General features: G+C 35.9%; 1 protein-coding gene across 2 annotated transcripts in view; it reads right to left on the bottom strand.

Annotated features, from left to right (window-relative positions):
* Positions 1 to 15,470, bottom strand: part of LOC143032011 (BTB/POZ domain-containing protein 6-like) — a 44,635-nt gene that overhangs the window by 7,404 nt on the left and 21,761 nt on the right. For both annotated transcript variants that reach the window (XM_076196479.1, XM_076196478.1), the window contains exons 2-3: positions 13,488 to 13,645; positions 13,139 to 13,375 (exon numbers count right to left, since the gene is read on the bottom strand). In XM_076196479.1, the coding sequence (XP_076052594.1) occupies positions 13,139 to 13,375; positions 13,488 to 13,625 (375 nt within the window). In that variant the 5' untranslated portion in view covers positions 13,626 to 13,645. The remainder of the gene's footprint in view (positions 1 to 13,138; positions 13,376 to 13,487; positions 13,646 to 15,470) is intronic.

Below are 15,470 nucleotides of genomic sequence, written 5' to 3'. Positions count from 1 at the left end.
TTCCTCTCTCTCTTCTTTGCTCTAGTGTCTGTAGTTCAAGTTTTTCTAGTCTCTCTTCATATGATAGTTTTGAGAGTGTTGGTGCCAATTTTGTAATTGCTCTTTGTATTCTTTCAAGTTTTTTTATTGTGTGTGTGTGTGTGTGTGTATTTACCTAGTTGTATTTTACGGGAAGGGGAGCTATGCTTGTGGTGTCCCGTTTTCGTATCTCATTTTATCTAAACTATTTTTAAATTCATGTATTGTTTTTGCACACACCACTTTCTCATCTAACTTGTTCCAACTGTCTATTACTCTGTGAGGAAAGCTGTTCTTTTTCAGATCTCTTCTATAGCTGTCTTTTTTTATTTTCTTTCCATGTCCTCTTGTATTTCTGTCATCCCATTTTATGAGATTCTCTCTATCAGTAATTTCTATGCCTTTCATGATTCTGTAAATAGCTATCAAATCTCCTCTCTCTCTTCTTTGCTCTAGTGTCTGTAGTTCAAGTTTTTCTAGTCTCTCTTCATATGATAGTTTTGAGAGTGTTGGTGCCAGTTTTGTAATTGCTCTTTGTATTCTTTCAAGTTTTTTTATGCATTTTTTTGCACTTGGTGACCATATCGTTGCTGCATATTCCAATCTTGGTCTTATCAGAGTGATTAGAATTTTCTTCACCATTTCTTCATCCAGGTATGTAAATGCCACTTTGATTGTTCTTATTAGATTATAGGTTTCTCCAAAAATCTTATTTATATGTTTTTTCAGGTGACATATTATTCATAACAATGACTCCCAGGTCCTTCTCATTCTCTACTTTTTTTATTCCTTCTTCTCCCAATTTATATGATCCTGTTATTCTTTTTTTTACTTTTTCCAAATTCCATTATACTACACTTTTTTGTATTGAACTCCATCTCCCACTTCCTACTCCATTCCTGTACTATATTTAGATCTCTTTGTAGTGATTCACAATCTTCTTCCGTGTTCACTTTTTTCAATAGTTTTGCATCATCTGTAAAAAAGCTCATATAGCTTTCAATTCCTTCATCCATATCATTAATATATATAGCAAACATTATTGGGGCCAGAACTGTTCCTTGTGGAACACCGCTTATTACTTCATCCCATTTTGAGTGTTGATCTCTTATCACTACTCTCATTTTTCTTTCTTGCAAAAAGTCTTCCATCCAATTTAGCAGTTTGCCCTGTATTCCTCCTTCAGTTTCTAATTTCTTAAGCAACTTCTTATGTGGTACTTTGTCAAAAGCTTTTTTTAGGTCTAGAAATGCACAATCAGCCCATCCATCTCTTTCTTGTATTATATCTATTAGTCTTGAATAGAAACATATTAAATTGGTGACGCATGATCGTCCTTGTCTGAATCCAAATTGCCTTGGATTTAGCACGTTTTTTTCTAAATATTTTACCCATCTATTTTTGACAATTCTTTCACAAATTTTTGCTATTGTACTTGTTAGAGAGACTGGCCTATAGTTGTTAGGGTCTTCTTTATTTCCTCCTTTATATATAGGTACTATATTTGCTTTTTTCCAATCTTCTGGAACTTTACCTTCTTTCAAGGAACTGTTTATTATGCTATGTATTATGTCTGCTAGTTCATTCCTGCATTCTTTCAAAATCCAGTTTGCTATTTCATCTGGTCCATGTGATTTTCTGACATCAAGATTACTCAAGTGGTTCAATATTTCATTCTTTGTTACTTCTATTTCTTTCATAGGGGGGACTTTCTCTTTCCATTTGTTCTCTTCAGGTTGTATGTTCTCCCTTGTAAACACTGATTTAAAATGTTTGTTCATAATTTCTGCCATTTCAATTTCCTCTGTGTATTCAACTCCTCCTTGTCTTAATTTCTCCAAGTCTTGTTTGTTTTTCAGTTTGTTGTTTACAAATCTGTAGAATAGTTTTGGTTGATCTTTACATTTTTCTATGACATCTTTTTCATATTTTCTCTTTTCCTCTCTGCACGCTTGTACATATTCATTTCTATAGCAAGTATATATTTTCCATTTTTCTGGTCTTTTGTTTTTCTTCCATTTGGTCCAAGCTTTGTCTCTTTTGTCTTTTATCTCCCTACAACTTTTGTTGTACCAGCATTTTACATATTCTTTTTCTTGTTTTTGTCTTGGGACATACTTTTCTACTTTTTTATAGATTTTTGTCAAAATATTCCATTTCTCTTCTACTGTTGTATCTTCTTTGTGTATTCTTTCCCAGTTTTCATTTTGGAAGAATTCTCTTATTTTATAAAAAAAAAAATTTCATACATCAATCTTCCTTTTCTATATTGTTCATTTCTTTTCATGTATTTTTTCTCATTTAGTTCTAGTTCTATCAATATGTGGTCACTTTTGCTTATTGGTGCCTGGTATTCTATCTTTTCCACTATTTTAGGTTCTGATGTGATTATTAGGTCTAGTCTCGATGGTTCTTCTTCATTTCTATACCTAGTGTTCTCTTGGATCCATTGTGTCATTGTGTGGTCAATAATCATCTCAAGTAGAACACTTCCCCATGAGTCTTCTCCACCCTTTACGGTCATCTCTTCCCAGCATATTTCTTTGCAATTATAGTCGCCCATCATAATTATTCTTCCTCCATCTTCCATTATCTCGTTTAGTGCTACTCTTGTGTCTTCTAACATGCTTTTATGTTCATTCTCTTCCCATGAGGCTGTTTTTGGGGGCACGTAGTTTATTACAAACTTTCTGCTCTTCTTATCTCTATCTTCTACTTCTATCATAATCATCTCTACTCTATTCTTCCCATATGTGACTCTCTTCACGTTTATATCCTTCTTAGTCAGGAACATAACTCCACCCCCTTGTTTTATCTTTCTGTTTCTAATCCAATAATTATATGCATTGTGTCCTATGCTGTTGGGTGGTAGTGGGCCTTTTAATTTTGTCTCAACAATTTCCATTATGTCCGGATCTTTTTCTTTCAGATATTTGTTCAGTTCATTCAGTCCTGTTATTAATCCATCTATATTTGTGTAGGATACTCTTAACTTTCTGTTATTTCCATTGTATTCTCTGTTTCTTTTGTGTTTCTCTCTTTTATGTTCCATTTCTTCAATTTCATATTCACTACTCTCCAGTAGAATTCTTGTTTTTCTGTCTCCGTTCTGGCCTCGTTTTTTTTCTTAGCTTCATGTCTATTCCTTATTTCCTCCTCTCTTTCCTCTTTATTCATTTCCCTTTTTATCCATACCTTTTTATATTGTTCACTTGTTGCTAGTTTCCCTGTTTTGGATAAGATATTCTCAGCCATAGTTTGTGACCTGAATTTAATCTTAATTGGTCTGGTCTTGTCTGTACTATATTTCCCGGTCCTGAATTTCTCTTCAATTTGTTTCATTATTTCTGGTTCATCTTCCTGAACTAATTCTAGTAAATTTCTTACTTTTTCATTTTCCTCTTTGATTCTTGTGGTTCTATCTGGGTTATGTTTCTCTTCCATTCCTAATATAATTATACATTTCTTTCTATCTGCTAAGTCTCTTACTATATTCTCCTTCTGTCTCATCACTTTAATAACTGAGTTTTCAGTTTGTTCATTCATTTGCTGTTTGATTATGTCAGTGAATGCAATTTTGCTATTTTCTTGGATTTTTTCCAACCCTCCTTGTTCTCCTTATTATTCTCCTTTAAGACTTTATTCTCTTCTTTTACTTCTTTTAACTGTTTTTTTTAATTCTTCAATTTCCTTAGTTAAGTTTTTGTTCGCCTTCTCTAGTTCTTCCAATTTTTCAACTCTCTGCACAATGTTGTTAACGTGACCGAACCTAAATTCCCAGTGCTCAATCATCTTATCGAGTTTCTCTTCTAGTCTTGGAAAATATTCTCATCATCTTCTACTGTATTGCTCTTATCTATACTTCTAATCTTTACATTTTTGTTAGACATTTCGTCATCCCTAAATTGGTCCGGACCTCGTTTGTTTAGATTTCGTCTGCCTGCCTGGGCCAAGTCCTCACCTTCCTCATTTCCTTCCATTTCCCTCAGTAATCCCTCCCCTTCTCCTTTTTCCTTACTTTCCCTACACCACGAGCAATTTCCCCCCACCCTGTAAATACAATAGGTACTTCCTTTGCTTTGGGATCCACGAAATTTCACTTTTTCTTCAGAACGTCTTCTAAGCCGTCCGTTCGTTGAAGTGTATTTACCTAGTTGTATTTACCTAGTTGTATTTTACAGAAAGGAGACATATGCTCGTGGAGTCCCGTCTTTATATCTCATTTTATCTAAACTATTTTTAAATTCATGTATTGTTTTTGCACACACCACTTTCTCATCTAACTTGTTCCAACTGTCTATTACTCTGTGAGAAAAGCTGTTCTTTTTCACATCTCTTCTATAGCTGTCTTTTTTTATTTTCTTTCCGTGTCCTCTAGTATTTCTGTCATCCCATTTTATCAGATTCTCTCTGTCAGTAATTTCTATGCCTTTCATGATTCTGTAAATAGCTATCAAATCTCCTCTCTTCTTTGCTCTGGTGTCTGTAGTTCAAGTTTTGCTAGTCTCTCTTCATATGATAGTTTTGAGAGTGTTGGTGCCAGTTTTGTAATTGCTCTTTGTATTCTTTCAAAAACTTTTTATACAGTTTTTGCACTTGGTGACCATACCATTGCTGCATATTCCAATCTTGGTCTTATCAGGGTGATTAGTTTTCTTCGCCATTTCTTCATCCAGGTATGTAAATGTCACTTTGATTGTTCTTATGAAGTTATAAGTTTCTCCAAAAATCTTGTTTATGTTTCTCAGGTGACATATTGTTCATAACAATGACTCCTAGGTCCCTCTCATTTTCTATTTTTTTTTTTATTCCTTCTTCTCCCAATTTATATGATCCTGTTATTCTGTTTTTGCTTTTTCCAAATTCCATTATACTACACTTTTTAGTGTTGAACTCCATCTCCCACTTCCTACTCCATTCCTGTACTTTATTTAGATCACTCTGTAGTGACTCACAATCTTCTTCCGTGTTCACTTTTTTTTTTAACAGTTTTGCATCATCTGCAAAATTGTGTGTGTGTGTGTATTTACCTAGTTGTATTTTACGGGAAGGGGAGCTATGCTCGTGGGGTCCCGTCTTCATATCTCATTTTATCTAAACTATTTTTAAATTCATGTATTGTTTTTGCACACACCACTTTCTCATCTAACTTGTTCCAACTGTCTATTACTCTGTGAGGAAAGCTGTTCTTTTTCACATCTCTTCTATAGCTGTCTTTTTTTATTTTCTTTCCGTGTCCTCTAGTATTTCTGTCATCCCATTTTATCAGATTCTCTCTGTCAGTAATTTCTATGCCTTTCATGATTCTGTAAATAGCTATCAAATCTCCTCTCTCTCTTCTTTGCTCTAGTGTCTGTAGTTCAAGTTTTTCTAGTCTCTCTTCATATGATAGTTTTGAGAGTGTTGGTGCCAATTTTGTAATTGCTCTTTGTATTCTTTCAAGTTTTTTTTTATAAATTTTTTGCACTTGGTGACCATATCATTGCTGCATATTCCAATCTTGGTCTTATCAGAGTGATTAGTTTTCTTCACCATTTCTTCATCCAGGTATGTAAATGCCACTTTGATTGTTCTTATTAAGTTATAAGTTTCTCCAAAAATCTTGTTTATGTTTCTCAGGTGACATATTGTTCATAACAATGACTCCTAGGTCCCTCTCATTTTCTACTTTTTTTATTCCTTCTTCTCCCAATTTATATGATCCTGTTATTCTGTTTTTGCTTTTTCCAAATTCCATTATACTACACTTTTTAGTGTTGAACTCCATCTCCCACTTCCTACTCCATTCCTGTACTTTATTTAGATCACTCTGTAGTGACTCACAATCTTCTTCCGTGTTCACTTTTTTTTTTAACAGTTTTGCATCATCTGCAAAATTGTGTGTGTGTGTGTATTTACCTAGTTGTATTTACCTAGTTGTATTTTACGGGAAGGGGAGCTATGCTCGTGGGGTCCCGTCTTCATATCTCATTTTATCTAAACTATTTTTAAATTCATGTATTGTTTTTGCACACACCACTTTCTCATCTAACTTGTTCCAACTGTCTATTACTCTGTGAGGAAAGCTGTTCTTTTTCACATCTCTTCTATAGCTGTCTTTCTTGATTTTCTTTCCGTGTCCTCTTGTATTTCTATCATCCCAGTTTATCAGATTCTCTCTATCAGTAATTTCTATGCCTTTCATGATTCTGTAAATAGCTATCAAATCTCCTCTCTCTCTTCTTTGCTCTGGTGTCTGTAGTTCAATTTTTTCTAGTCTCTTTTCATATGATAGTTTTGAGAGTGTTGGTGCCAATTTTGTAATTGCTCTTTGTATTCTTTCAAGTTTTTACTTATACATTTTTTGCACTTGGTGACCATATCATTGCTGCATATTCCAATCTTGGTCTTATCAGAGTGATTAGTTTTCTTCACCATTTCTTCATCCAGGTATGTAAATGCCACTTTGATTGTTCTTATTAAGTTATAAGTTTCTCCAAAAATCTTGTTTATGTTTCTCAGGTGACATATTGTTCATAACAATGACTCCTAGGTCCCTCTCATTTTCTACTTTTTTTTATTCCTTCTTCTCCCAATTTATATGATCCTGTTATTCTGTTTTTGCTTTTTCCAAATTCCATTATACTACACTTTTTTAGTGTTGAACTCCATCTCCCACTTCCTACTCCATTCCTGTACTTCATTTAGATCACTCTGTAGTGACTCACAATCTTCTTCCGTGTTCACTTTTTTTTTAACAGTTTTGCATCATCTGCAAAATTGTGTGTGTGTGTGTATTTACCTAGTTGTATTTTACGGGAAGGGGAGCTATGCTCGTGGGGTCCCGTGTGTGTGTGTGTGTATTTACCTAGTTGTATTTACCTAGTTGTATTTTATGGGAAGGGGAGCTATGCTCGTGGGGTCCCGTCTTCATATCTCATTTTATCTAAACTATTTTTAAATTCATGTATTGTTTTTGCACACACCACTTTCTCATCTAACTTGTTCCAACTGTCTATTACTCTGTGAGGAAAGCTGTTCTTTTTCACATCTCTTCTATAGCTGTCTTTTTTTATTTTCTTTCCGTGTCCTCTAGTATTTCTGTCATCCCATTTTATCAGATTCTCTCTGTCAGTAATTTCTATGCCTTTCATGATTCTGTAAATAGCTATCAAATCTCCTCTCTCTCTTCTTTGCTCTAGTGTCTGTAGTTCAAGTTTTTCTAGTCTCTCTTCATATGATAGTTTTGAGAGTGTTGGTGCCAATTTTGTAATTGCTCTTTGTATTCTTTCAAGTTTTTTTTTTATAAATTTTTTGCACTTGGTGACCATATCATTGCTGCATATTCCAATCTTGGTCTTATCAGAGTGATTAGTTTTCTTCACCATTTCTTCATCCAGGTATGTAAATGCCACTTTGATTGTTCTTATTAAGTTATAAGTTTCTCCAAAAATCTTGTTTATGTTTCTCAGGTGACATATTGTTCATAACAATGACTCCTAGGTCCCTCTCATTTTCTACTTTTTTTTTCCTTCTTCTCCCAATTTATATGATCCTGTTATTCTGTTTTTGCTTTTTCCAAATTCCATTATACTACACTTTTTAGTGTTGAACTCCATCTCCCACTTCCTACTCCATTCCTGTACTTTATTTAGATCACTCTGTAGTGACTCACAATCTTCTTCCGTGTTCACTTTTTTTTTTTAACAGTTTTGCATCATCTGCAAAATTGTGTGTATTTACCTAGTTGTATTTACCTAGTTGTATTTTACGGGAAGGGGAGCTATGCTCGTGGGGTCCCGTCTTCATATCTCATTTTATCTAAACTATTTTTAAATTCATGTATTGTTTTTGCACACACCACTTTCTCATCTAACTTGTTCCAACTGTCTATTGCTCTGTGAGGAAAGCTGTTCTTTTTCAAATCTCTTCTATAGCTGTCTTTTTTTATTTTCTTTCCGTGTCCTCTTGTATTTCTGTCATCCCATTTTATCAGATTCTCTCTATCAGTAATTTCTATGCCTTTCATGATTCTGTAAATAGCTATCAAATCTCCTCTCTCTCTTCTTTGCTCTAGTGTCTGTAGTTTAAGTTTTTGTAGTCTCTCTTCATATGATAGTTTTGAGAGTGTTGGTGCCAATTTTGTAATTGCTCTTTGTATTCTTTCAAGTTTTTTTTATACATTTTTTTGTACTTGGTGACCATATCGTTGCTGCATATTCTAATCTTGGTCTTATCAGGGTGATTAGGATTTTCCTCACCATTTCTTCATCCAGGTATGTAAATGCCACTTTGATTGTTCTTATTAAATTATAAGTTTCTCCAAAAATCTTATTTATATGTTTCTCAGGTGACATATTATTCATAACAATGACTCCCAGGTCCTTTTCATTTTCTACTTTTTTTATTCCTTCTTCTCCCAAATTATATGATCCTGTTATTCTGTTTTTGCTTTTTCCAAATTCCATTATACTACACTTTTTTGTATTGAACTCCATCTCCCACTTCCTACTCCATTCCTGTACTTTATTTAGATCTCTCTGTAGTGATTCACAATCTTCTTCAGTTTTCATTCTTTTCAGTAGTTTTGCATCATCTGCAAAGAAGCTCATATAGCTTTCAATTCCTTCATCCATATCATTAATATATATAGCAAACATTATTGGGGCCAGAACTGTTCCCTGCGGGACACCGCTTATTACTTCATTCCATTTTGAGTGCTGATCTCTTATCACTACTCTCATTTTTCTTTCTTGCAAAAAGTCTTCCATCCAATTTAGCAATTTACCTTGTATTCCTCCTTCATATTCTAATTTCTTAAGCAACTTCTTATGTGGTACTTTGTCAAAAGCTTTTTTTAGGTCTAGAAATGCACAATCAGCCCATCCATCTCTTTCTTGTATTATATCTATTAGCCTTGAATAGAAACATATTAAATTGGTGACGCATGATCGTCCTTGTCTGAATCCAAATTGCCTTGGATTTAGTACGTTGTTTTTTTCCAAGTATTTTACCCATCTACTTTTGATAATTCTTTCACATATTTTTGCTATTGTACTTGTTAGAGAGACTGGTCTATAGTTGGTAGGTTCTTCTTTATTTCCTCCTTTATATATAGGTACTATATTTGCTTTTTTCCAATCTTCTGGAACTTTTCCTTCTTTTATGGAACTGCTTATTATGCTATGTATTTTGTCTGCCAGTTCATTCCTGCATTCTTTCAGAATCCAGTTTGCTATTTCATCTGGCCCATGCGATTTTCTGACATCAAAATTACCCAAGTGTGTCAATATTTCATTCTTTGTTACTTCTATTTCTTCCATAGGGGGGACTTTTTCCTTCCACTCAATCTCTTCAGGTTGTATATTTTCCCTTGTAAACACTGATTTAAAATGTTTGTTCATAATTTCTGCCATTTCCATTTCCTCAGTGTATTCAACTCCTCCTTGTCTTAATTTCTCCAAGTCTTGTTTGTTTTTCAGTTTATTGTTTACAAATCTGTAGAATAGTTTTGGTTGATCTTTACACTTTTCTATAACATCTTTTTCATATTTTCTTTTTTCCTCTCTGCACTTTTGTACATATTCATTTCTATAACCAGTATATATTTTCCATTTTTCAGGTCTTCTGTTTTTCTTCCATCTGGTCCAGGCTCTGTCTCTTTTGTCTTTTAACTCCCTACAACTTTTGTTGTACCAGCATTTTACATATTCTTTTCCTTGTTTTTGTCTTGGGACATACTTTTCCACTCCTTTTTTGTAAATTTTTGTCAAGATATTCCATTTCTCTTCCACTGGTGTTTCTTCTTTGTATATTTCTTCCCAGTTTTCTTGTTGGAAGAATTCTCTTATTTTATCAAAGTTTGTTTTTTCATACATCATTCTTCCTTTTCTATATTGTTCATTTCTTTTCATATATTTTTCTTCATTAAGTTCCAGTTCAATCAATATGTGGTCACTTTTACCTATTGGTGTTTTATATTCAATCTTGTCCACTATTCTAGGTTCAGATGTAATTATTAAGTCTAGCCTCGATGGTTCTTCTTCATTTCTATACCTAGTGTTCTCTTGTATCCATTGTGTCATTGTGTGGTCAGTAATCATCTCAAGTAGAGCATTTCCCCATGAGTCATCACCACTCTTTACTGTCATTTCTTCCCAGCAGATTTCTTTGCAATTAAAGTCGCCCATCATAACTATTCTTCCTCCGTCTTCCATTATTTTAGTTAATGCTATCTTTGTGTCCTCTAACATACTTTTATGTTCACTCTCCTCCCATGAGGCTGTTTTCGGAGGCACATAATTGATCACAAATTTTCTGCTCTTCTTATCTCGGTCTTCCACTTCTATCATAATCATCTCTACTGTATTCTTTCCATATATGACACCTTTCACGTTTATATCCTTCTTAGTCAGGAACATAACTCCACCCCCTTGTTTTTTCTCTCTGTTTCTAATCCAATAATTGTATGTATCATGTCCTACACTGTTGGGTGGTAGTGGGCCTTTTAATTTTGTTTCTACAATTCCCATTATGTCCGGTTCTTTTTCTTTCAAATAATCATTCAGTTCATTCAATCCTGTTATTAATCCATCTATATTTGTGTAAGACACTCTTAGTTTTCTGCCACTTCCATTGTGTTCTCTGTTTCCCTTATGTTTTTCTTTTGTATGTCGAACTGCTTTATTTTCATGTTCACTACTCTCCAATAGAATCTCTCTTTCTCTGACTCCGTTCTTTCCTCGTTTTTTGCCTTAGCTTCAATTCTTTTCTTCTTTTCTGCCTCTCTTTCCTCCTTATTCATTTCTCTTTTTATCCATATCTTTTTGTATTGTTCATTTGTTGCTAGTTTCCCTGTCTTGGATAGAATTTTCTCTGCCGTTGTTTGTGACTTGAATTTAATCTTAATTGGTCTGGTCTTGTCTGTGCTATATTTTCCGAGTCTGAATTTTTCCTCAATTTCCTTTATAATTTCTGGTTCATCTTCCTGGACTGATTTTAATAAACTGCTTACTCTTTCATTTTCCTCCTTGATTCTTGCGGTTCTATCTGGGTTATGTTTCTCTTCCATTCCTAATATAATTATACATTTCTTTTTGTCAGCTAATTCTCTTACTATATTCTCCTTCTGTCTCATCACTTTAATAACTGAGTCTTCATTATGTTCTTTCAATTGCTGTTTGACTATGTCAGTGAATGAAACCTTGTTCCCTTCTTGAGTTATTCTCCAATTTTTAACTTCTGTAGCTATTTTCTCTCTATTTTCATTACTATTCTTCTTCAATTTCTCATTCTCCTCCTTTACATTTCCTAACTGTCTTTTTAGGTCCTCTCTTTCTTCAGTTAAGTTTCTGTTCGCCTTCTCTAGTTGTTCCATCCTTTCAATTCTCTGGAAAATGGAGTCTACATTACATAACTTACGTTCCTAGTCCTCGATCACCTGATCAACTCTCTCCTCTAGTCTTATCCGTGGGGGGGGGGGTTGTGTCCCCCCCACCCTCTTTAAATCCCTGGAACATATTCTCGTCACTTTCTTCTGTATTGCTCCTCTCTATACTTCTAATCTTTACATTTTTATTAGACATTTGATCCTCGCTAAGTCTTTTGTTTACCTTCCGCTTGTCTGGCTGGGCAAAGTCTACTCCCTCCTCATTTCCTTCCATTTCCCTCAGTAATCCCTCCCCTTTTCCTCTTTCCCTACGTTCCCACTACTCCACGAGCAATTTCCCCCCCACCCTGCAAAAACACTAGGCACTTCTCTTTGCGTTGGGATCCACAGACTTCACTTTTCTTCAGAACGTCTTCTAAGCCGTCCATTCGTTGAAGTGTGTGTGTGTGTGTGTGTGTATGTGTGTGTGTGTGTGTGTGTGTGTGTGTGTACATACAATTTTATATGTATATACACATGTATATGCATATATATATATTAAGGGCGTTTTTTTCTCTTCCAAGGGAGGTAGCCAAAGTCAAAAGGCATAATTCCACTCCCATCCATTTCATCCCCACCCATTTTACTCCTATTCTCCCCTCCCTCCCTCTTTTCTTCAACCCCTCTCCATTCCCTCATGCAGAAAAAGAGAAGATGGGGAGAAAGCCCTTTGGGCCTGTGTCAAAATATCATTCACATATAACCACTCCCTAACCCCCTCCAACCCCTTCCATGCACCACACCATCATCCATACAACCAGCCTCCACTCACCCCTATCTTCTGCCTTCTCCTGTCCTGCTTCAACAGAGATTCCCCTCTTTCCCAATGTCCCTTATACCCCATCCATCCATCTTACCCTTGGTTACCCCCTCATGTTCACTCCTTCTACCTCTACCTTCCACACCTCTTTTTCTAATCTTTCTTCACCGTTTCCATGTGTCCAAACCATCCCAATACTTTTCATCAACCCTATCTCCCAACCCACTTTCCACTCCCGTTCTCCTACTCACCTCCTTGTTTCTCACTCTATCCAGCCTTTTAACCCCTATCATACTTCTCAGGCATTTCATCTCAAACAAACTCAAACTCATCCTCTCTTATGTCCCATGTTTCTGCCCCATAGAGTGTTGTCAGCAAAATCACTCCTTCATGCAATCTTCTCATAGCATCCATTCCCAAACGTTTATTTCTCATTCCACTTCTTAATCACCCAAGGCATTTACATGTTTTTCTTAATATACAATCTACCTCCACCTCCATTCCTCCTTTTCCCGACACATTTGCACCCATGTGTAATATATATATATATATATATATATATATGATCATCAGTCTGGGCCAACAGTGCATTGGACATCATGTATGGGTCATGCGGTACAAACACATGTAGGTCACAAAAAGTGGCAAGATAATAGAAGGACAGCAAAGAATATTCTCGGAAACTGACTGAAAAATACAAATATATGAGCTTGAGATTACTAGGGGGGGGGCTACTGTTTTTTTTTGGGGGGAAGGGGGAGGGGGGGTTAATCCTCTCCATAGCCCCTCCGTGGCTACGGGCCTGGGTGGATGGGCTCCAGCCATATTCCACATACTATTTCACACAAACAGATGAATGCAGCAATTCAACAAAATGAAACTTGTTGTAGAGACCACTCAGATAATTCAAGGAAGAACAGACAGGATAACTAGGGCAAATGGATTCTCCATACCTGCAGACAAGTTTTCCTTGCAGATTCCATCAGGTACTTGTGGGCCATGGCGTACACCTCGAGAGCCTCTTCAACAGACTCCAGGTCCATCCGGTCCAGGTACGTGTAATCCAGAAGCTTCTGGAATACCTCATGGGAATCCTCTGGAAGGTTGAGCTGCTTACCGGTAGTAGCCATGGGTCCCATCAGCATGGCGCTGAACACGGGCGACTTCATGGACAGGATCAGCCTGTGGGCCTGAGGGAGTCGCGGATTACGTCCAAAGCCTTCCTCGGGGGCAACACGTGTAAAAGCACCACCCACCTTCCTCAAGGAGTGCAAGATGTTCAAGGCGAGTAACCGCACTTACCTTGATGCAAACCCCTTCTCGAAAGATGATGTCCAAGTCGCTGTACTCGCATGAGGCGTACAAGTACTCCAAGCATTCCATGTTGCCCCACAAGGTCATCTGCCATGCCTGTTCGTCCAAGGTTCCCATCTCGACCATGTTAACTCTTCAGTTGCTGCCTGGAAATGTCAACTGGTTTAGATGTGCATTAACGAAGGTCAGTGGCAGTCTCCCTCCCTATCATCGACAATATACGAGATATTTCTAATTTATTGTCTCGTATCATTTGCATTTTTCTTATAGTGTGTACCTATCCACTGTACTCTATTACTACGGTTAATCCTCATAATGTCTTATTAAGGACGAAACATTGAAATAAACAGAAGATTATGGAAACCTAATTTACCCCCATCTTCTTAAAGGAAAAAAAAATATTGGAAAAGCTGAGAATGCTACAAAGTTCAACAACTATAAGAATGCTATACAAGCATGCATGCACGCACACACACACACACACACACACACACACACACACACACACACACACACACAAGCACTCAAAATGGGATGAAGTAATAAGCGGTGTTCCGCAGGGAACAGTTCTGGCCCCAATAATGTTTGCTATATATATTAATGATATGGATGAAGGAATTGAAAGCTATATGAGCTTCTTTGCAGACGATGCAAAACTACTGAAAAGAGTGAAAACTGAAGAAGATTGTGAATCACTACAGAGAGACCTAAATATAGTACAGGAATGGAGTAGGAAGTGGGAGATGGAGTTCAATACAAAAAAGTGTAGTATAATGGAATTTGGAAAAAGCAAAAACAGAATAACAGGAGCATATAAATTGGGAGAAGGAATAAAAAAAGTAGAAAATGAGAAGGACCTGGGAGTCATTGTTATGAATAATATGTCACCTGAGAAACATATAAATAAGATTTTTGGAGAAACTTATAATTTAATAAGAACAATCAAAGTTGCATTTACATACCTGGATGAAGAAATGGTGAAGAAAATCCTAATCACCCTGATAAGACCAAGATTGGAATATGCAGCAACGATATGGTCACCAAGTACAAAAAAATGTATAAAAAAACTTGAAAGAATACAAAGAGCAATTACAAAACTGGCACCAACACTCTCAAAACTATCATATGAAGAGAGACTAGAAAAACTTGAACTACAGACACTAGAGCAAAGAAGAGAGAGGAGATTTGATAGCTATTTACAGAATCATGAAAGGCATAGAAATTACTGATAGAGAGAATCTGATAAAATGGGATGACAGAAATACAAGAGGACACGGAAAGAAAATAAAAAAAAGACAGCTATAGAAGAGACTTGAAAAAGAACAGCTTTCCTCACAGAGTAATAAACAGTTGGAACAAGTTAGATGAGAAAGTGGTGTGTGCAAAAACAATACATGAATTTAAAAATAGTTTAGATAAAATGAGATATGAAGACGGGACCCCACGAGCATAGCTCCCCTTCCCGTAAAATACAACTAGGTAAATACACACACACACACACACGAGTAAATACACCAACACTCTCAAAATTATCATATGAAGAGAGACTAGCAAAACTTGAATTACAGACACTAGAGCAAAGAAGAGAGAGAGGAGATTTGATAGCTAATTACAGCATCATGAAAGGCATAGAAATTACTGAGAGAATCTGATCAAATGGGATGATAGAAATACAAGAGGACACGGAAAGAAAATAAAAAAAGACAGCTATAGAAGAGATCTGAAAAAAGAACAGCTTTCCTCACAGAATAATAGACAGTTGGAACAAGTTAGATGAGAAAGGGGTGTGTGCAAAAACAATACATGAATTTAAAAATAGTTTAGATAAAATGAGATATGAAGACGGGACCCCACGAGCATAGCTCCCCTTCCCGTAAAATACAACTAGGTAAATACACACACACACACACGAGCAATTACAAAATTGGCACCAACACTCTCAAAATTATCATATCAAGAGAGACTAGCAAA

Source organism: Oratosquilla oratoria, chromosome 12, assembly GCF_046742065.1.
Source record: "Oratosquilla oratoria isolate Oo_2021 chromosome 12, ASM4674206v1, whole genome shotgun sequence".
In the NCBI taxonomy this organism is placed as follows: domain Eukaryota; kingdom Metazoa; phylum Arthropoda; class Malacostraca; order Stomatopoda; family Squillidae; genus Oratosquilla; species Oratosquilla oratoria.
This window is presented reverse-complemented; position numbering and strand designations above follow the sequence as displayed.